This window comes from Bidens hawaiensis, unplaced genomic scaffold (genome assembly GCF_021521415.1).
Source record: "Bidens hawaiensis isolate Kalapana, Puna unplaced genomic scaffold, B.hawaiensis_p1.1 tig00023631_1, whole genome shotgun sequence".
Taxonomy (NCBI): Eukaryota; Viridiplantae; Streptophyta; class Magnoliopsida; order Asterales; family Asteraceae; genus Bidens; species Bidens hawaiensis.
In genome coordinates, this window is record NW_027505036.1 from 123680 (window position 1) to 147950 (window position 24271).

At 33.9% G+C, this 24271-nt stretch overlaps 2 protein-coding genes and 1 pseudogene across 3 annotated transcripts; 1 reads left to right on the forward strand and 2 right to left on the reverse strand.

Annotated features, from left to right (window-relative positions):
* Positions 1-8508: 8508 nt before the first annotated feature.
* LOC143610050 (ferredoxin C 2, chloroplastic-like) lies at positions 8509-9530 on the reverse strand. Its single transcript, XM_077084632.1, has 5 exons — positions 9309-9530; positions 9027-9090; positions 8847-8933; positions 8669-8784; positions 8509-8553 (listed from the first exon to the last, which is right to left on the reverse strand). The coding sequence occupies exons 1-5, from the start codon at positions 9528-9530 to the stop codon at positions 8509-8511; spliced, it is 534 nt and encodes a 177-aa protein (XP_076940747.1).
* An 8073-nt stretch (positions 9531-17603) lies between these two features.
* Positions 17604-18097, forward strand: LOC143610048 (protein LE25-like; annotated as a pseudogene). The gene is made up of 2 exons (XR_013149519.1): positions 17604-17693; positions 17785-18097. The product of XR_013149519.1 is annotated as a protein LE25-like (transcript).
* Positions 18098-21786: 3689 nt separating this feature from the next.
* LOC143610053 (uncharacterized) lies at positions 21787-23202 on the reverse strand. The gene is made up of 2 exons (XM_077084636.1): positions 22954-23202; positions 21787-22017 (listed from the first exon to the last, which is right to left on the reverse strand). Exons 1-2 carry the CDS (start codon positions 23200-23202, stop codon positions 21787-21789), a joined length of 480 nt encoding a protein of 159 aa, XP_076940751.1.
* Between the last annotated feature and the right edge of the window lie 1069 nt (positions 23203-24271).

The window sequence follows — 24271 nt, forward strand, 5'->3', positions numbered from 1 at the left end:
TTAAAGAGGTGCAAATAGATTAACCTTTTTTTTACTAAACAGAGTTAAATACATAACATTTCATGTAGTATGACAAAAATAGAATGTTTTAGGCCTAACTTCAAAACATTGCATCTTTTTATAATTGTGATTTTAACTATTAACATGTTTGGTTTTTAACACTAGCTTCCATTTGAAAATTGTTAGATTTGTATGAAATAATTAAAATACCCTTTGAGTTTTGACAAACTATTTGACTATTTCATATGAATCTTACTTGAGCTTTTGTATTCATGAGCACTTTGAAAAAATTATCAAAACACAAGGGGGCTTTTATATATATATAGAGAGAGAGAGAGAGAAAATTACAAATTTTGTCCTTTTGAATTATCAAAATTATAGAATGGATTCTTTTTTAAAATGAGTTTCACTATCTATCCTTTATATGCATTGTTGCCTTGGTTTTAGTCCCTTACACTAAGGGATGTTACGTTTTTTCAGTTAAGTCACCCCATATGCACTGCACATAAGGGCATTTTCGTTAACATAACTGAAAGTATAATTTAGCCAACTTATTATTTTACAGGGGTTGTTTATGTAACTTTTTACAAGTGAGACCCATTTTTTATATAATAATAATAATAATAATAATAATTTAAAAATAAATATCAATCTCACTCTCTCTTAACCATATATTCACTATGTCCATAACTCTCCTTTTTCTTTCTCTCTTTTCTAACACACCATGGATTCCGACGACAGTGGCAACTTACGTCCAGCGACGGTGATGTCGGAGCTGGAGACCTGCACCCTAGCTCTTCTTCACACTTCAATCACATGCCATTTGGTGCAATTTTTTCTTAAACCCGTCGTTGTTTTCACAAACCCCAATTCCAAACCCACACCCTAATTTGACATACGATTTTAATCCTCATCAAAGTAATCTGGTGCGTTAGATTTAGTGATCTGATGGTTTAGATGGAAAGTGTGTTTTGTATGTTGTGTGTTTTATTTTAATACTTGATTTATAACACTCTAGAGGTATAATCGTTCAGTGTGTTATATTATATATGGAAATATTATCAATCTATAATATCATGTTTTAATCCAAATTTAAAACACATCACTAAGAACGTAACAAGATATATAACAGTATGTTTTAAATCAAAATAATTAAAATTTAAAAAACACCAGATTTTAATCCAAATTTAAAACATCAAAAACACCTAGAACAAAAACATACTTTCATTAACAAAAAAACACACCAGTAAACCATTTTCCCACAAACACCTATTAAATACACACACATCAATCCACCACCCCCGTCACAAAATCCTTCAATGGCTGAAAAATTCTCCCCAGCCGCCAAGCCCGTCCGCTGCCGCCCTCAAACCCTTCGTTTCCGGCAACCAAGGCTCGTATCTACAACCACTCCCGTATCCTCTCATATCTCAAACCCTATTGTATGGCTGAAAAACTCTCCCCTGCCTCCAAGTCCGTCCGCCACCACCGCCCTCAAACCCTACTTTCCAGCAACCAAGGCTCGTATTTACAACCACTCCCGTGTCCTCTCATATCTCAAACCCTATTGTATGGCTAAAAAATTCTCCCCTGCCTCCAAGCCCGTCCGCCGCCGCCGCCGCCCTCAAACCCTGCGTATCCGGCAACCAAAAGCTCATATCTACAACCTATGATGCACGGAAACGCCTAAGCATGTGGAGTCTCTGTCCTGGGGACGTGCAGGGGATGGATACGCCGGCGAAACGTTTCCCGTCCGTTTCTGAAAATCGGGGACGGACTGTAATACGTCTCTGAGATTGGGTACGGCTTATTCGAAGTTTCAGAAACGTTTCCGGCAGAAAAACCGACGCCGATGCCTGCAATTTATGCCGGATATACTTGCCGAAAGTTAGGAAGAAGAAGAAGGCGGCTGGTTATATTTTTACTTTTAGGGTTTAAATAAGTTTAAGAGTTTTAACAATTAATCCATTTCTTTTTCAATAGTTTACATTCAGTCCCTACAACTTGATTGTTTTTACGTAAGAAAGTGTAAAATTAGTTTGTGTATTTCAACAATTAATCCCCCTCTATCTTTACTACTTTACATTTTGTCCTTAAACCTGTAAATCTATACATAAAAGGTTTAAAATTGACATTATAAATTTATAAAAAATTATAAATAGCTATTTATTATATATTTATATTTTTTTATATATATTTTTGCCGTACCCGTATCCTGGATTTTTGATTTTTGCTGTTTTCCGTACCCGTAACGTTCCTGTATCCTGGTCCCGTACCCGTTCCCATGCTACTTAGTCTACAACCACTCCAGTATCCTCTCATATCTCAAACCCTATTGTTTGTTACAGTGGGCTTTGAATTATAAATGCCCTGTACGTGTGTGTGCTAAATTATATTTATAGTAGTTTATTTTCTTTTGTGTTTATCCAGGACAAGACACTCCAAGATGGCACATGTGGGATTGGGGGTAATCGTTGGAAGTACTGGTCTGCACCAAAGCCACGTGGTCATCGTCACCAATTGGCTGTATGGTTGGATAACTTGGATTGACTATATATATGTAAATTAAATTAGTAATTCATTTACATAAATAGGATGATATGGTTGTTTACAATCTTGCTCTTATGTAGCATGTTAAATCTAACGGTCGAAATCACTTTTTACACTTTTTAGGAAAATATTACTTATTCTAACCTGGGAAAGGTTAAAATTAAAATATAAAGGGAGACAAAAATAAGAATTGTGAGAAGGATTTGTAACCAAACAAAAAAAAACCCTTCAAAAAAATTCAAAAAATTAATAAAAAAAATCATAACTTAAAATAAAAGTTAAAAAAACAAAAATGTTTCCCTCGTCATTCTCGTTCCAGAAAAAAAAAGACACAATGCAGAGACAAAAGGCACAGTGACGAAAATGAACAAAAGACACAATTATAACTAAAAAAAGACACAATAAATCGAAAAATATAACACAATGCCGAACAAAATATAACACAATGTTGACTAATATAACACAAAGTCAAGAAAAAAAGACATGATATCAAGGAAAAAAGACACAATCAATGAAGAAAATAAACAGAAAACAAAATATGATAACAAAAAGACATAACGATCTTTTCCCTCAACATTGTGTATGTGTGTTTGTTTATGTCACACCCGGCCCATAGGCGGAAACAACCGGTGTGCGACTCATGAAAGGTTTTTCGAGAGCGCGGTTAAGCAAACAACTATATGATAAAAATACATGAGGATTTCATTCATGATATAAGTTTTACAAAATACCAATAATAAAGTTTACATGTAACATATTGAGATTTCACAGTTATGTCCCGCCGAAGGGGGAATAAAACCATGAAAACTCCAAAATATAAAATCCTCATACATGAAATTTTCATAGTTAAACATAAAATCGTAGTGAGACACCGTGACCTCTCCACGTGGCTAAATACCTGAAAGACACGTAAAATAATTTAGTCAGTATAAACTGAGTGAGTTCACAAGTTTTGTGACTCGATAAAATGCTTTCTAATATAATTCTCATAACGTCATGAATGCAATATCCATGACTTGCAGTGTAACGTGAATACATGAGTTCGTAACCATTCCTTGACTATATATATACACCATAAAGCCCCACATAACATCCCACGAGTCCACGAGGGAATAAATAAATCGGAAAACTAAGCACCCGTCTTATAAAGTGGCGCGACCACTTACGAGTGGGTTGGTCAGACCAGTAGTACTACCCGTAGAGTTCCTCGGCTATAGTTGCCTATAGTTTATGGTTACAATATATACCGGGGACTTTATGTACCATGAGCGTGCCAAATATCTCATGTACACGCACATTGTAAATCAAGATATACACCATGATAAAACATATTTAAACACGTGTCCCTCGCCCCGAAAACAGTTTAAAACATAGTGAAAATAGTGAAAATAGGGGCTGTGAGACTCACCTTAAATCGAGGAATAATGTTCCGTTATACTTGGTGAGTTTCCTGTATTATATCGTATACGTACATTCTTCAGTACATAATACTTATACTACTATTAATACTTAGCCCGATACATACTTATGAGGTGGCGGTATATATGTATTTTTATACCTTAGCAATATGGACGTTAGACAACGTCTTATACTTGTTATATATATGCCCGTTATATTCTCTTTATATATATATCCTTCGAGCATTAGGGAATGCTCGATACAAATTATTAGTCGGTAATCATGACGTTCGTGACATGCTTTGGCCTAATAGGTTTTGGAGCTCTCATCGTTAGTCCCCAGGTAGGTAACGGGCCCATCTATGATATATTCAGTTACCAGCCTAGACAGGACGTCCCGACTACCGGCACCTCCACCCTTCCAGTTACTCGCAATGTCCATCACAAAAACCCGTATTTTATATTTATTGCACATATATAGGAATATATGTGTATGACTTGTATACTTATTTTGTTATGTATATATTATAAGTATTATTAATATCCTTTTTAAATCTTATAAGCATATATTATATATATCTTACTAGTACTCATATTTTATCATTATTATTATTATTATTATTACTATTATTATTACTATTATTATTTTTACTTTTATGACGAACCCGATACGGTTTTTAATACGTTAGTTATATCCTTTGTAAAGTTTAACATAACCAAAATTCCATTTTTACATTTAGATCATCTTGTTTATTTATAAATGGGTTTTACTACTGAAGATCATTTTTACCTTAACCTTCCTTAAACACCCCTTTAAATCCTTTATATCTTTTACTTAACATGATTTATCCTTACTTATATGTCACACTTTAAGTTTATATTCATGATTTATCACCTCATTAAATATATGTATCTTAGGCTTAATCCATGTTTTTCTATTAAACATAATATGATTTTATTACCTTGGAAATGTCGGTTTTTCGAGACGTTCTTGAGCGTGTTTAGGCTCTTGGATGATGGTCTTGTAGTGTAGGCTCTAGAATATGTTTATTAAACATGAACACAAGTGTTAAAATCAAAGGAAACGAGTGTGTGTTGGCTGGACAGAAAAGAACCATTTTCCAGCAAGTATTTTATGAAGAACAATTAGACTTTTAGGCTTACCAAGTGCTGAAATTATGCCGGAAATGGATATTCGAAAGATGGTTCGTGATCCTTATGAGTTTCCTTGGATTTCTAAACAAGAATCACCGAAAAATACCAAGTAGTTTGTGAGATATGAACAAAAGAAGAGAGGTGGGTACTGCTGGAAAATGCAGTTTCCCAGCAGTGACCTTCGAAGGTTCAAAGCTTCTTACCGAGTTTTCCGGCCAGAGATCCGTTCAAGGCTTTCCACTACGGTTTAAGGATTTCTTCTAGCTTTCCAACGATATATAGGGTTCAGAGGGTTCAGGGCAGAATTATAGAGAAATTGGGTTGCAAAGAGGCGGTTGCTTGGTGTTGCGCTGCTGCTGTTCTTCAGCCATGAAAAGAGAGAAATTTGGAGTGTGTTTAAGGGTTTGTATGAGTTTGTGTGTGGTGTTTTTCATCAAAATAATTGGTCTTATTTATAGGCAAACCCAAGGGAACACATCCCTTGATTTGGGGGATCCAAAAGATTACAATCCCTTGATTTAAGGGTGTCAAATCTTACACCATAAAGTGAAATAGTTGGTCAAAGCATGGTTTTTATTGTTGTTTATTTGATGGAATGGGGGTAGGCGGCCATAGGGAATGGTTAGGAAGATTTTGCTTGATCTTGTAGTACTTTCAATATTGTGCCCATACCTTGGTAGGTAAAAGATAAGATCTTCCAGAAGCATAGACTGGCTCATTTTGGGCGGAAGTATTCCCTTCCCGCAGGTCTTCCCGCAGGGTCTTCCGCAGGTCTTCCCGCAGTGTCTTCCGCAGGGTCTTCCCGCAGGTCTTCCCGCAGGTCTTCCCGCAGGGTCTTCCGCAGGGTCTTCCCGCAGGTCTTCCCGCAGGTCTTCCCGCATGGTCTTCCCGCAGGGTCTGAGCACAGGGTCTTTGAGCACTTTGAGCACAGGGTCTTTGAAAAGGATTTTTGGTTTTTAGGGTTTTTCGCAAGGATTCTTCCCACGGGTTTCCCAATGTCACGCAGAGTTTTTCCACTCTTCTGTTTGAACTTTGGGTATATTATAGATGATATGGAACCCGTATTTATTTTGGTTCCCGGTATGATGTATATTTAAATTTAGCCCGGAGTTATATTTGGTTAAATAGTGCTCCATATTGTAATCCTTTATGGATTGTTTAAATTATTAACTTCATATTATTTTTGACTAGTATACCTTTAATTCCTTCATAGTTTCATATCTTGGTCGTCTCACTGTATAATGTATTTTGGCCGGTTCGGCGACTATATTCCATTATTTAAACGTTTATGGCGTTTTGGTCCTAATTAGAGTATTAGAACATTACTGGGCATGGTCTTACCATTACCCCTTATATTGGATCATAGGTATATATTTAGCTTGATATGTTTGTCACCTCTGACTATTACTGGGCTGTCTTTATCACATAGTCGTTCTCATCGGCACTTTATACAATCCTATAGGCATTACGACTGTTCTCGTTCACATTTCAAGTATACTATGGTTTATACGTCATATAACTTATATAATCAACACATAATTTAAATCAAGTATATAGATTAGAGTGTGAAATAATTACCGGGTGTCACAGTTTAAGAACGAGAAATATGGTGGAAACATTTATGTGTTTTTACTTTTTTTTTTATTTTTTATTAAATTTTGATTTATAATTTTTTATTTATTTTTTTAAAACTTTTTTGAATGGTTTTTTTGTGTGACTATAAATCTTCTCATTTTTGTCTCCCTTTGTAAAATAATTTGACACATTCTAACCTTGCTATATATAGGGTTTGGATCAAATACAAATGAAATTAGCATGCTAATTGGAGAATCAAGTAGGGTAAGTACTTGATTCTACTCTACGATGTAATTACATAATTACTCTACTTGTATATATAATTACTCTACTTGATTCTCACAATTAGCACGTTAATTTAATTTGTACGTTAACATTCCCCTATATATATATATATAGAAGTATGTGTGTGGGGGGGTGTTGGTGTTGGGGGGGGGGGGGGATTTGTGATATTAAATAATTATTTTTATTTTGACAGTCCTAATGTGAAAAAAGCCCTTAGCTACTAGGAATAGGCCTGTAAACGAACCGAACGTTCGGTGAACTGTTCGTGAACCGTTCGGCGGGAAGTTCGTTTATTTAATAAACGAACGAACGTGAACAAAAAATTTGTGTTCGTGTAATTAAACAAACGAACATGAACACATATTCTGTTCGTTTATTTATGTTCATGAACGTTCGTTTATGTTTGTTTATTTATGTCCGTTTATGTGTTAATAGAAAATAATTAAATATTTTTTTGGATAAGTTATCTACTTAAAAGTTTTGTATTTGTTTATTTGCGTTCATTTATGGGTTTGTTTGTGTTCACTTACATTTGTTCATTATGTTCGTTTATCTTTGTTCAATTATGTTAAACGAACATAAACGAACACAATTGTTTATTTTTTAAATAAACGAACAAAAACTTAAATATTCGTTCGATTAAGCATTCGTGTTAATGAACGAACGCTAACATGCTTTCATTATTCACGTTGATGAATATATCGGTCTCAATTTCTAAGCTTTGCCGATTTTATTTGTGTTCGTGAACACATTCATTTCCTTAATAAACGAACACAAACATAAAATCCCGTTCAATAAGTGTTCGTGAATAAATTATTTCCTTAACGAACGAACATGAACAAGGTCTTGTTCGTGTTCATTCGGTTCGTTTACAGCCCTAACTAGGCACCTAGGATTAGATGGAAAAAAGACTATTCCTCATTTATTTTCTGATTCGCCTGAGGTAGAAAACCCCAGGTCCCGAGCCCGAGGCAAGAAGCCCTGGTACCCAGAACCCCAGCCCAAGGTGAGGAACCCGGTCCACAGCCCAAGCCCAAGGCAGGCTAACAATTATCTGTCTGTTTCATCTAAAAACCGTATGAAAACATTTGTTGCAATGAAAGGTTTATTGATGTATATAATTTGATTTATTTAATGAGTTGACAGCAAAACAAATTAATATCAAGGCGGGCCCAGATCTCATCCAAGAAGGTAAAACGAATAATCAAGTAAAAGTGCTATTTGATGTGAATCTGCAGGTTAGGCCTACCGTATATGTTTGCAGGCTATATTGAATAATGCTGGATTAAAATACACTGTTAGTGTGAATATAGGTTGACATAGTGAATTTGTGGCATATTGTACCGTATGCAACAATGCATAGGATGTTGTAAAGACAGACAGAGAAATACAAGTTCCTATCTGTTCTTTTTTTTTAGTAATTCACAATCTTGCGGTTGCATGATCAAGAAGCCAAATATGTCATATATATATATATATATATATAACTGTGTTTAAAAACAAAGAGATCACAAAACTAAACGATACTAACATACAATTAAGGGTTTTATTTGTCACCCATGGCCAGTTCAAGTGCATAGTCATCTCTTTCCTGCACATATAATTAATAGAAATGTAAGATACCATGCTTAGCTTACTTAGTTTATTATTCTCATCTAGTATAATAATGAGAATAATTTTCACATACAACTAATTAAAAAACTTGCAATAGGTCCTCGTGCAAAATATCGCCAAAACTGAAGCCAATATACCTCATCCTCATCTTGTGTTTCAACTTCAATATCAGAAGTTGGGAAACCAACACAAAGGAGCGCATAACCCTACAAAATCGGGCAAAAGGTTTGTAAATCTGCGTTGAATGTAAATAGAATGAGGATAATATACTGGCTTTTAGCTCTGCAGATATCCCTAACGCTTCAGGCTGTCCAAGTTGCCCAGATTTTATACGAACCGCGCAACTAGTACAGCAACCTTAAAATGCAGAAGTAGCAAAAAGAGTCTTAATGTAGATATAATCATAAATAAATAAAAACAGACGAATTATAGAAGCAATATATAGCGTACCGTGCCTGCAAGCGAATGGCAATGATATGTTCTGTGCTTCAGCTGTGTGCAGTATATATTGGTCCTGCAAAAGTTCCGAGGTTTATACAACAACAACAACAACAACAATAACAACAACAACAACAATAATAATAATAATAATAATAATGAAAGAAGTCTAGGTCAAAATTATTATTCCATTACACAATGATAATCATAACAATCTTCTTTCTCCATCCAAATTGATACAAAAATAACACACTACTTTGTAATATTTATAATTAGGTATTTATTATTAAGTACCTCTGGAACGTAGAACTGGTGAACAACATCTCGTTGTCTGGCGTGAACGGTGACTTTATGCGTTGGGGCCGAGGAAGCAACCGAAATCCGAGGGGAAGCTTGAAGCTCCGATGACGTCGTACCACGGCGACATTTCGATGAAGATGCGGCGTAATTAATTGGCGGCCGGAAAAGTGACGGAGTCCGGTAACTGAAAATATCGCAAGGCGCTTGAACATCCATGAGTGGTTTCACTTTGAGTGGTGTTCTTTTTTCCTCTTATCTCATCGCTTCTTGCCAAAACAATTAAAAACCCGAAACCGGTTGTTAAAAATACCTGATTTACCCACTGCATTAAAACACGGTAAGAATCAGATTTGAACTTTTGACCTTGCAATTTCCCGTCTAACTATTCAATACTAATTGAATTGTTAATTATTTAAATTTCAAGCCTAAAATGTTATATTTAACTTTATATTAATGTTTTAATATTTATTCGTTTATCTCATGATATTGTAAAATTCAATTTTCATGTATTGCTACAAATGTCAAGAGGGCACCTAGCGGACGACGAGTTAGTCACGGACAACGCATTGTGTGATCCGGACAAACGTGTTAAGATCCCGTTAAGACAAAATAAGAACCAAAGTAGAGAATGTGGGGATCAAAACCTTGAATAACTTGAAGTTATATAACAAGATATGGAGCTAAACTTCTAATATTGAAAGCATCAATTAAAAATAAAAATTTTAAACTTTAAAATTGCGTCTAAATATAATACCATGTCAATAAGAGTCACGACGAAATGGACCTATCTAAACCGGAAAAAAAAGATGTATACAAAATTGGATTAAAAAAGAAAAGGAGAAGTTTGATTCTAACAAACAAGAATCAAATATAGAACTTGGAAGGCGAATTTTTAAGAAAAGCCGGATCTTTCAAAAAATTTGAATCATTTCCATGTCTATATAATTAACCAAATTTCAAATTCAAAAGGCATTAGTATTTAATCATTTTAGTATAACTGGATTTATTTAAGATAAAGTAAAAACTATAGTCTACATTGATATAAAACGGAGACTTGTTCGAGAAATGAATATTGTAATCATTTTAGTATAACTGGTTTTGCATGATCGACGGAAAGTTTGCATTGAAACTGATAATCTACCAAACAGATAATACACTATATTCAACTACCAGTAGCAACTTAACCCATCACTGGCAAGTGAGCACTACAAACAATAGTAACTATAATCAGTAGCAAATTGTTCATCAATGATAAACTGATCAACAAATACTATTGATAGAATTTTCAGATGAGGTTTTTTCACTAAACGAGTTTGCAGACAACTATCACAGGCAAACACCAACTAAAAAGTCAATTATGATGGTTTCCCAACTATAGAAGGAGAACCTTTGGTCTGGTTTTGGTACGTTGTTATCGCAATAGGGCTCGTGTATTTGTTCTTATACGTCTCTTTGAATTTCGAGACTGATATTAAAATATAAAATAATTCAATATAAAAGTGATCTTACCATGATTCATAAACATATATGTAAACCCCACGAATTCTAAATTCTAAACCCGACGCATAAATCTTTTCTATTTTACTCATAAAAATACCGCATATAAGTTTTGGTTCCTCTATCTTTTGATTCTCCAAACTTAATTGTGAAATCTTTCATAACCAATAAATTAAAGTTCGTCAGTAGCTGTTGAAATATATATTTATTTTCCAACTTAATGCCAAACATAAACTATTATTATATCGTTCAATTCAGTATCATATATGTTAGGTTGGTTGTTTTTAATTGTTTCTATAATAAATGGGTTATTTTGCACATAATGTTGGGCTGTTTTTTTAGGTGGGCTTTTCTACTGGGCTTGTTGATGGATTGGAATGTCACACCCCGACCAATGAAGACGGAAACGTCGAGGCGTGACATGATTGCTCATTGCATAATGACACTATAAAGTTACAATATTTAAACAACTCATTTAAATCCATATCATCATAAATAACACAACAATTGTTCATACAAAATGCCAAATAGATAGATAAACAAATAACTTGTTCTTCTATTTTTTAATATCCTAAAGCCAAGATAATAAGTTTCTTCAAGTAATCCAATCAAGCTAACATCAAACCTGTAACATTGCATAAAATAGAGTTTGTCAACACGAAGGTTGGTGAGCAATTTTCATAGTTTTGGACAATAAGTATATAGTATGAAATCCACAACTAATATATGAAAACAATAAATAATAGCAACAATTTAGATAATAAAACCGTTAATAAGAATACATTGACGAACCGTCAATAAGAATACATTGACGACAATAATGAAATCGTCAATAAGAATACATTGACGACGCCTTTCTATACGGGGATACCATATATACTCGGAATTAACGTATGATCATACTTTGATGAGGCTACCCGCCTTAGCATTCAAGAATTTGCACATAATCATGTAAAGCATATAACACCAAATCGATCATTTATTTAAGTAAACATATACAATACGTGTTGTGGTTTAAGACTCAAGTATAAATCATTTGAATTTTAATAAGTATACAATGCCACCCCAAAACGAAAGATGGAAAACGGTGGATGAAAAAGTACTCACATTAACAAGTAACTTGAAAGATAGTGTCGTGAATAATCGGAGAGATCGGTTTAACGAGCAAGACCTATATTAAACGGGTCTCGTGTTAGTAGGTAGTCTTGGAAGGGTTTAAAATAAAATACATGACAAATAAAGTAAATAAATAAAGTTTAGGATTTAAAATGTAAATATTTGAGAAATTAAATAAACGAGTTTTGTAAAATAAGTTTACTCGAAACCGGGTCTCGGTATTCTCTTCATTAGTTTTTTTCTTTTTTTTACTCAACCTATGTTAAGTAATAATGTGGGTTAAAATGCGATATTGCAAAACCGTTGGTTATAAGAATACCAAAATGAGGTTTAAACGAGTTTTCGGGTTTGTCGGTTCGAGACTTGATAATTGACCAAGCTCACAGTTAACTTCCCAAAATAATAAATGTTATGAGATAACTCAATAAAATCAAAATAGACTTAACCAAGTATGTAGTTATATTGTGAAGAACCTTAACGTTCGTTAAGCGAGTATACGACCTTATCGGTTCGAACTTGTTATAAGATCAAGTTGGTTACCGACATGCCAAGTATGTTTAGAAATTAACTAAAATTGATTTAAAATATAATCTTGAAGAAAAATATGAGTTTTGGTGGCTAAAAACACACTTGTGTGTCTTAAGCGAGTGAACTCGGTTTAGTTCAGTTTTTGGTTCGGTCCTTGACTCGGAATAAGACCGAGGATGGTTACCACATACCCAATTACCATGGAACTTGTAAAATAACTTATAAATAATAATACTCAAGTTTTACATTCAAAAAGTTAACAATAAGGCTTTTAAACAAAAGTTCGGTTTTTGGTTCGGTTCTCAACTCGGGATGAAACCGAGGCTAGTCACCACATACCCAATACCATGGAACTTGACATATATGAACAATAAACTAAAATATGTAGAATTTAAGCAAGTATAACAAGTTATATGGTTAGATTTGTTAAATATATAAACAAGGACTACAAAGTCCTCCATGTAACCTTGCCATACTAGCCCGACATTTCAACCGGCCGAGACCGGAGAAATGAAAGACTGAAGGTAAACAAGGAGTGTGTATTATATATATGTTGTAACATCAAGCTTTAAGTATTAAGAAGTTATTAGCTTATGAAGAACAACCTTAGAATTCAAGAATTTGATAGAGAAATGAAGAAATGAGCAAGCACAAATGAAGAAGATGGGTGTGTATATATAGGGTAAGTTGAATGGGTCTTTCATAAAGGGTGTTTCATGAAAATGGGTTGGTTATAGACCCAAGAAAGCACAAACTACAAATGCGTCCTTCAAGTCTCCATTTTGGTAGTTTTAGTCCCTGGAGTTCATTTTGAGCGTTTTCGGGGAATTTTAAGAACCGAAAAGGGTGTTTTTTTTTATCCAACAACTATAAAACAAATATTTAACATACAGTTCATCATTTTGATAATATCGAAAGGTTCGGGATACAAAACGGGTCAGGTTTACATTAAGAATACAAGTATAAAATAACCCGAAATTGACAAATGTCACATGGAATGCTCAAGTGTGGCCCGTTTCCTCTCACACATGCACGTAGAGGTGCATATTCCGGTTAACCGGTTAACCGAAAACCGGTTTTTTTTTCTTACTGGTTTTTTTTGGCGGGAAATAACCGGTTAGACCGGTTAATCGGGTCGGGTACTAACCGGTTTTGAAAAATTAATAAAAAAATAAAATCGGTTAACCGGTTTTTAATAAAATAATAAAAAAAATTGGTTAAACGGTTCGGTTAACCGATTAACAAACGGTTTTGAAATCAAGAATATAAACCGGTTACTAACTGGCGGTTAGGATCGGTTACTAACCGGTTAGCTTTTCGGTTAGGAACCGGTTAGTAACCGGTAAACCGGTTAGTGTGTGCATCTCTACATGCACGGGTCATAGACTCAATGTAGAGGTGTACAAATCGGGTTTTTTATAATACCCAGCAGGCCCGGCTCCAAGGGGAGGGTGAGGAGGGCAACGGATCCATATCCACTCTCTTAAGAGGCCCGTAAATGTTAAAAAAATAAAATTTATATTTTATATATAATTTTGTTTTAACACAAAAATCTATAAAGTGACTCTTTGGTTGAATGGAAAGTGTTCTAGACTATGGGAACAAAGGTCATGGGTTCAATACTTCAATTACCACAATTAATGTTCTATTTTTCAGAGAAAAAAAATCAGTTGTGTTTTATATGAGTCATTATAATAACATGTTTATTATCCCACAATTAAGATTTCTTTTTTTATATATATAGAAAAAAAATTCATTTGTGTTTTACATGAGTCATTTTAGTAGCATGCTTATTATTATGTTTGTATTGGGCTAAAATTGTCAAATTATCTATTACATAATAGAGAACGCAATTTTAGGGGCCCGTTTTTTACTCATCCTAGACCCTAAAATTTTAAGGGGTTCTCAAAGACGACCCTAATACCCAGTTTCAGGTATGGAACCTAGTTCGTGTATGATCGGGTATTGAGAAAAATCAGGTAGGGTTCGGGTAGGGTAGCGTATGTTCTGGTCCAGGTATAACCGGATATTAGAACTGGGTATGTTCTAGTTCAGGTATAACTGGGTATTGTAACCAGGTATTTGTCTGGGTATGACTTTATCATTTTTTATGCATATTTTAATTCGTTTAGAAACTAAATTTGCTTTATAATTTATAAAAATAATTAAAATATATTGCAATCAACATAAATTCACTCAAGTACAAATTACTTACTTTATAATATGCATTTTAAAAAAATGTAAACATAAAAATATACTATAAAAACTCATGTATTATTCCTGGTATTAAAAAAATTGGTATCGGGTATAACCGGGTATGGGTATAGGGTATGATCGGGTATTTATGGGTATAAATTGGGTACGGTTCCAGATAAGGTTATTGAGCTCAAAATGCATACCCTATCCATACCCTACGGGTAAGGTCGGTTCCCGTTTTTGGCATAGAATATATGGGTATAAAAAAAACTGTTTTCGGGTAATTTTTTAAAGTCAGGTTTCAACTACTGCCATTTTGTGCACCTCTTGATCACAGAGTTCATTGATGATTCAACTATCTGTTCGTGTTATCAGATCATGACATCATGACAATGGTGATCTGAGTTAGTTATGTATTTTTTTCTTTTTTTTGTGTATTGATTTAAGGGTTGAGTTATTCTACAAAGGCCAATAAAAATGAGAAATGTGAGAAGGCATAGTTGATTGACTTGTGTCAAGTGAGGACCAAAGGTAAAATGGTATAAAAGTAATACTACATATTTTCTCTCTCCACATGCAAGTCACAGGTTAATTCTCCCATCATTTTAAAACGGTCATAACTTTTTCATGCAACATTATTTTTTTTTAAAAATTTCACCATAATAACAAGCGTTTTTTTATCTTTAATGAGTATCACTTTGTTATATAAAATTTTAAAAAAAAATTACGTCATTGTATCATTGTGTCTTTTCGTCGTTGTGTCTTTCTGTTTGTTATTGTGTTTTTTTCGTTATTGTGTCTTTCAAATCATCATTGTGTTTTTTTAAATGCTAATAATATGGTTGTGTAATAATAATACGTAAATATAATGATAAAATAACAACAAATTATCTAATACATAAAACACAATGATGAATACATATTACACAATTACATGAAATGTAATACACAATGATGAATACATATAACACAATGACCAAAAACATAAAACAAAATGATGAATACATATAACACAATGACCTGAAACGTAAAACACAATGGAAACTACATATTACACAATGACATGAACGTAATACACAATGACTAAAACACAACGATAAGTAGTGAGACAAATGATGAGCACAAAGACACGATGACAAATAAAAAGATAATGATGCAATCTTTGTTTTAATTGCTATCTTTAATATGAGTATCAATTGATAACACAATGACCAAAATCTATAACACAATACATAGAAAAACCCATTTAAAATCATAATGAACAACCAATAACATAATATAAAAAACCCACAAAAAACCAACTAATTTTTTTTATTTTTATATAACAAAATGTTACTCATATTAAAGATAAAAAAAACACTTGTTATTATGGTGAAATATTTTTAAAAAAATAATGTTGCATGAAAAAGTTATGGACGTTTTAACATGGTGGGGGAATTGACATGTGTCTTACATGTGGAAAGAGAAAGTCAATAAAAGTAGGTTATTACTTTTATGCCATTTTAATCAATTTATTTTTTTAAATTAATCTCCACCATTCAAATCTAAGATCAACGGATTATATTCCTTCTCACCCTTCTCATTTTTGTTGTACTTTGTATTTTAACTTTACCCTTAATTTAATTGTATCTTTTTTCGATCTATACTCTGTTTTGAGATTGAAGTTTCGTGTAATCATTCTCGGTTTGGGATTAATTAATGGTTAAATTCAGTTTCCGTGACACGGGCCTTAAAAGATAGGCATTTTTCTATAAACAAATACTTAAATATTACGATTTTTTTCTTAAAATAGTAGGTTTAATATTAGAAAAATGATTTTTAGGTATCTGACAATGAAGTAAATGGTATTTAGGTGTCTAGCCATCTGAGATGGATGGATTGGATTTCTCTCTCCTAGTGGCAATCCATGTAAGTATCAACGTATAAGTAAATGGCGACTGGATCAGCCATCTAAGATGGCTAGATCCAACTTTATTCCCTTTGCCACATAGCATCACAAGATGAGCCCAGCCATTTGAGATAGCTGGTTTGACATTACATATCTAATCATAGATTACTTCTTTTGGCTAAAAACGTGAACTGTTGTTCCGAGATCAACCCACAAATTACTATTTTTGTGGTTCTTGAACAAGGGAAAGTGCTTCCCCGCAAGAGGAATTCGGCAACTGTACTGTATGTGACGGTGTTGACCAAACTAAAGCTCGATTTTCCCTTGCCCAACGTTCCATTCATAGTCGACACTAAGCAAGAGATAGAACAATAATCATTCCGGGCCAACTTCTCCTTAATCATCAAAATTTTCTCGAGCAGGAGATGAACTGCATGATGGGGAAACACCACCCATGTTGTGTTCGGGGTTGAACAATAGTCCATACAAATCATGTTGTCATCTTAAAAAATAGTATACTCGTGACTTGCTATGATTGGAAATGTAAGTTCAAACCAGCTATCTCAAATGGCTGATCTCATCTTGTGATGTCATGTGGCAAAGGGAATAAAGTTGGATTTGGTCATCTCAGATGGCTAATCCAGTCACCATTTACTTACACATTGTTGCTTACGTGGATTGCTACTAGAAGAGAGGAATCCAATCCAACCATTTCAAATGACTAGACACCTAAATACCATTTGTTTCATTATCAGATACCTAAAAACCACTTTTCTAATATTAAACCTACTATTATAAGAAAAAATCTAAATATTACACGCATGACCACCCATTGGATTAGATTCACCTCTTTAAGGATTGGCTTTGACATATATATCCATACAACGTACCAGAGGTGTCATTCATCTAGAATACCGCGTCTTTAACTATTAGTTGCATGAAAGACACATCAATCACACGTGTCACCCTCCCATAAACACACCACCGCAAATCACCCTCTTTAAATCCTTATACGGAAGCCCATACAATACAATACACACACACAGAAAGAATTAAAGATAAAGAGAATGCATTCAGTAAAAGAAAAGGTGAGCAATGCAGCCAGTGCTGCCAAGGCCCACGTTGAATCCTACAAAGCCAATGTTCAAGAAAAGGTTGCACGTACATCCTTATTGGTTATTGTTTTATATATGATCATATTAATATTCATGGGGTTTAATTTAAATGTTTAATATACGACTGCAGGCAGAGAAAGCAACCTCAAGAACCCATGAGGAGAAGGAGATAGCACATCAAAGAAGGAAAGCAAAAGAAGCCGAGGGGAACATGAATCTACATGATTAAAAAGCTCAACATGCGGCCGAGAAGATGCATGAAAAACATCATCTTCTTGGCCATGCTGTTGGTGGTGCGGTTGGCCAGCACCACCAGCAACCGTTTGGTGCCGTGGACCCGGTTACTGGAACTGCGGCTCCAACGTATCCTCTGGGAGGACATCTTCATGGACATAAACATCACTAGATGTCTTTATTTTGTTGTTTTCATGTCTTCTTCTTATGTTTATATAAAGCCTTATATTTAAGGATTTTGTATATACATATATATTGGAATATCGGATGCCTGTAAAGAAGAAAGTGATCATAGAAGCTCTATTCAAATTAGACATTCATACCCAGATAACTAGAGAAGTAGAAAGCAGGCCTTTATATATAGTTTATACAGAGCTCATACTAATCTTAGATAAACTTAACAGAAAACTAATATATGAAAAACTAATAAGCTAATGGAATGCACACGTCTATCTATCAAAGGGTGTTTTGCTTTTCTATATAGAAAATTTTTGTACTAGGGTAACAATACGAATCGTGCTTTTCTATATAGAAAATTTTTGTACTAGGATCGATTAAAACCAGACAAAAATCTTATTTAAGATACTTGAGAAAAGATGTCAGGACTTAAAAATAGGGTAACATGTATCCATGTGTAAGCCTTTAAAAATAAGAATCCATGTACGTATCATGCCTTAAAAGCAAAAGGCTAAAATAATGAGCACTATCTAACAAATTTTTGATTATTCGATGGAAGTATAAAGAAAGAAAGAGTGTAGCGATAGAGGATATATTCTCAGATATAGGAACAGTTGAGAAAAGTGAATTTACTGAACCTTCACAACTTCAAGAAAATTTGGTAATTAACATCACTTAAAGTAAACAAATTCAAATTCTAGAGTCTAGACCTAGACATAGCTTTATTAGATATACTCTAAGAATTAGAGAACCCGCTTCTACTTCTACAGAAGCACAATTAATACGATCTATGTCGGAAAGAATGATAATTATGAAGAAATTCTTAAAAAGTTATAGGAATATAATGTCTTTAAAACCCATTATGGAAGCAGTTAAAGCTCTAGATGATGCAATCAGTTTCGAAGAAGCCAAAATACTGATAAATATAGATAGAATTAACCAAACAAACTTTTATGTTAAAAGATAACATAAAAGATCAAAATATAAGATTCTTCAAATAAGAAATAGTTGCCGCTAGAAAGAATTAACCAAACAAACTTTTATGTTAAAAGATAACATAAAGATCAAAATATAAGATTCTTCAAATAAGAAATAGTTGCCGCTAGAAAGAAAATCTCTAGTCTCAAAGCAAGAAAAACTCTTATTACTATCTAACATGAGTTTTCTTGTTAAGTTAGAGGAATTAATTAGGAATCTAATTAATAAAGTAAAAGAATTATCTACCAACGAAAATCTAGAGGTTATAGCCGCAAAAATCATTAAGGATGTCTCCGAAAAAATTGATAAGATAGAGGAAGTTAAACCTCAAAAACTAGGACCGCATACTAAAATCTTCAACGTAAAAGAAAGATTTCAAAAATATCATTTTCCTAACTTTAACGTAGGAAATCTGTCATTGGGGGGGGGGGGGGGGTATGCTGAGGAAAGCCAACTTTCTTCCCTTAATAATCTTTTGGACCAAGCGATCTGGTCGGGTTCAAAGGATAGGTGGAAGTGGATGTTTGATAAGCAAAATTAATTTTGTGTAAAAGATGTGAGAAAAGCTATCGAAAAGAGGATCCTCCCAAACGCTTCTTTTCCAATCGGTTGGAATAAATGAGTCCCTAAAAAGTTAATATTTTCATTTGGAGACCAGGTTAATATTTCTAATAAGGTATAGATATACCTTTTATTACTTGTCCTTTTTATGCGAATGAGTTAGAAATCGGGGAGCACTTATTAGCTACTTGGCATATCGCTTCTCGTGCTTGGAGATTGATTATGGTTTGGATGTCGAATGAATTATTTTTTACATACCGGTGGATGATTTGAAAGACTCGGAATGAGACTATTTTCAAGGCTGATGATTTGAAGACGGATCTTATTTTTGACTCGATTTCACATTTCTCTTTTTTTTTTTTTTTTTTTTGTGGATAGTTAGTCGGAACAATAAATAAAAAGTTTTCTGGTTTGAGTGGTTAAAAAACCCTATGGTTATGATGTAATTGTTTGATGCTTGTTTAACTTTTTCTAACCAACATCTTTTAATATATTTTTTGCCGTTAAAAGAAATTAAGATGAAAATTTTCTTTTTAAGAAATTGTTTTAATTTATTAAAAATAAAAATGCATTAACTAGACAAACAAAAAAATAAACATATTTAAATACAACAAATGAATACCACAATTCCAAATGAAAAACAAATATGCATCTTATTTATGTGAAGGCATCATCAATTCCAATTTCAACTGATTAAATCACCAACGCAAAAAAAAAAAACAACTCACAATTCTTAACCAGTATTTTTGTAAATTAACAATTAAATATGTGTTAAAATCAAGCTATCAAGGCTTTAGATAAAGAAATGTTAAAAGTACTAGATTATGTTGTTTGATTGTAAGTAGTTTCGGCTTCGAATGTAAAATACTTGTTCAAACATCTTTGATGCCTGATGGTGAATGGTTTATGGACTATGGTCGATTCAAGATTGCAATCAGGTTGCGAACTCCGAATTAACGAAGTAGCAAGCTCAAAAGTCAGGCAACAACTCACAAATAGTTTGTGATGATGGACTTAATTTTAGGTTTAGTGGTTGTGGGTTGAACCTTTAAAAAAACATAGTGAGTACTAAGGTTTAATGATAAAAATATGTGGGAATTTGGGCTATATGCTTGTATATAGCCAAAGAAAAAAAATTGGGTTGTACCACTACCGTGGGTACATGCCCACTCTCCTCTTAACCCGAATCCATCTAAATCCCCCTCTACTTAGCTTAATTAAGGAGATGGATAAGGTTTTGTCATTAGAAAGGATATGAGTTAAATATTATAGTTGTCAATAGTTAAAGTCTAACTTAGAACTAAAAAATTAGAGAGTGGGACAAAAAAAGAATAATGGTAGTTTTTTTCTTAACAGTGAAGAGATTTTATATTTAAAAAACTAAAAAAAGAAAGAAAAGGGGGGGGGGGGGGGGGGAGAAGGATGAGAGAGTGTTAGAATCAACAAGATAACAGGATGTCCGGATTAACAAGTTTACATGTATACCAATCTAAAATAACCAAAGAACAAAAAAGAACCACATCAGCCATTCTAACATCTTCAATTTGGTTTCATTCTTTATCTAAAAGCATTTTGGCATATTCGAATATATTTGTGAGGGATATACTTTGCGGCTTTGCTGTTAAAAACTTTCCTAATTTACGGGATCTTAAAATGCACCAACATGTTACTTGGAAAGTTGAGCAACTTCTTGTTTAATCTTGAAAAAATTTAACATCTTCATTTTTGCTCTAAAAAAATTTTAATTTATTTTTGTCCAAAAAGAAGCCAAGCATTTTGCTGGAAGCTTACACCAACGTATGTCTATTCCAAATGCAAGTGCGTACCCGAATCTACATGAGATCCACTTATACGATAAATGAAAGAGCAATAACTATAAATAAAACTTAACTTAAAATAAGCGCATGATAAAACAAAAAGAAAACTTATATAATAATAACTGAGAGATCAATCTAAATAAAGCTGGTAAAACATATAATAAAAATTAATAACTACACAATCATCCTAAAAAAAGATGTAAAAGTTTTCGTATTTTAGAATGACACACTCCATAACAAAAATTTGCAAAAGATTTTGGATTTTAAATTGAAATATACCATAATAACTTTAAATATCTTGAAACAAAAGTTTCATTATCTTGTACCACAATTACACGTTCAAACAATCCATCAGAAAGAAGCTTTCATCCAATGAGCTGCAGGCGTCCATGGTACTTGACAGTGTGTTGAACCGTTCCTTCTCGAGACAAACATGGGTTTCTTGCTTTTGCAGGTTTAGCAGTTAGTTTGACCTCAAACGTTGACCATGTCTTCACCTCATTCTCTGCTGTTTCAGAAAACACCTCTTCAAGAAACTCGTCTGCAACATCTCCATCTTCGTCTATCTTCAGACCACGTGTGTACCATTGAAGACCCTAAAATAGTAAATCCATTATCAATCTATTCATAATAACATAAGAGCTTGCAGTGTGCTCATGCAGCAAATGAAAAGAAGCTTCGTAATCATGTAATGTTCAAAGAAACAGAATCTTGATCATTCAGTATTCAAAGTTCAAACTGCAAATCTCATCCGTTATAAATGCATCTACAATCCCACAAATAATTTGGAACAGTACACTATAGCAAGTGACTTATCTACCAACCAATATTATCAACTTTCTTACAAAAAGCTTCGAGATTCGTTTTTGGTTACTTCCCGTGAGTTCATTCATCCTATGTTCTCATACTAAAACACATTTAACTGTAAAGTTCTCATGGTGCGCAAAACACGCCAATGATATTTTAGCCATAACATTGGTATCTCTCATGTGAACAGAACAAAGCAAAACTGGATTTGTCTATGATAAGACTGTTCTCACTCAAACATGCTCAAGTGTTAATTCCTGGATTCTTAGTTTTAAATTGCACGGTGCATTTTGATCCAAAAAACCGATGTGCAATGCCAAATGCGTGATGCGCACACATTACGTATACGAGGAGCTTGTTATTAAAAAATACTACAGAATTATTATAGATAGTATTTTAAGTTGTTAACTCTAAGTAGTCATAAGTGCGCGCATCATGCAATTTAGAGCGCATTGTCCTCAGCCTCGCATCATGGAATCACAGCACATTGCTCAACTTGATGCGATTTAAGCAGCACATTATGCATTACGCGCTCCTGATGTGTGTGTTTTATTTATAACCAAAGACTTGAATCTGCCCAAAATATCACTTACTGAAATGGTGACAATTAATATATGTTATAACCGAAAACTAAACCCTAAAAAGCATCCTAAAGACAGCAATTAGTATAACCCAGTACAATTAATCTTCAAAATTAGAAATTGAACCAAGATCGACGGAATTGCCTGAACGCCGCCGTCGCCGGCGGGACACGGGACCAAAACCGGGCCGATTTGGTGCGATTTATCGACGGGAACTTGAACGGAGACGCTGAATCCTCGCCGAGGGAGATGACTGTGATCTTGGTCTACCGAATTGGGATGATTGTGGGCGTTTACATTATGATTATTATTATTATCGTCGTCTTCTGAGTCTTTGTTGACTTCGTGATTCCCGAATCCTAAATATCCCACTATCCGCTTGAAGAATCGCATTATGTTTGGATGAAATTAGGGTTCGGATTGCAGGGTTTAAATTGGGGCTGCGAATACGGGATTTGGGGGAGAAGAAGCGTCAGCACTGGATGGAGATAATACACAACACACTTTGTTTTTTAAGAAATAAAAACATGGAAGGAAGTGGTTTTATTTTTAACCTAAAGTACATTGTGTATCCAACCATCCTTTTACTACTTGTATGTATACTGTTTTATTACAACTGGGTGATGCGGCACTGACAAAGAGTGAGAGATAGAGGTATGAAGATTTCGATGATGCGGAGTCGGAATGAGAAACAATAAAGGAAAGACGGAATACAGAGAAAGTTGAAATATGATGGGAATGTGATGTGACATGATGGTAGATACGGGTACAACGTTCCACCTTCTGTATGCTCAAAACCTTCATGTTGCATAAAGCCTCCCGTGATCGCTTCCTTTGGTTTAGTATGGATTTTTTTGATGGTTGAATTACGCTTAAAGAGAAGTAAATAAAGATGAAAATAAAGACAAAATAATTTATACGTAAGATAATCATATTTTTAGTAGTAGATATAATGATTACAACATAAGTTTAAATACTTAAATGAAGATTATATTATATCGTCGACTACTTTAGTCATGTTTCTCTACTACCAATAGTTAAAAACGAATTTAATGTCAATCAATGATTACTACTTTTACTTTGTATTTATTAAGTTTGGCAACATGAGTGGATCTGTTGGAGTAGGCGGTTGTTCAAAACAACATCAAGTTAAACTAAGTTCAACCCAAAACGGGTTGTATAAAACGTGGTCCGGGTCAAAGATTCCTGACAAAGATGAATTTGGGCCAAAATCAGTCATTAAAAAAAACTGAAAAAAAAAGATTGATTTTGTTCAATGAAGGAAGACTCGGGTTCAATCCTTTCCAACTTGGTATAGCGTTAGGAAGCCTGGGTTTTTCAATGAAGACCAATGTTCAATCCCCACAAACAACAATTTGGAGGGGGTATGGGTTGCTTAATGAAGGAAGACTGGGACATTGAAATCTCCAGTTCAATTCTAAAGGTGTCCAGGTTTTACTAT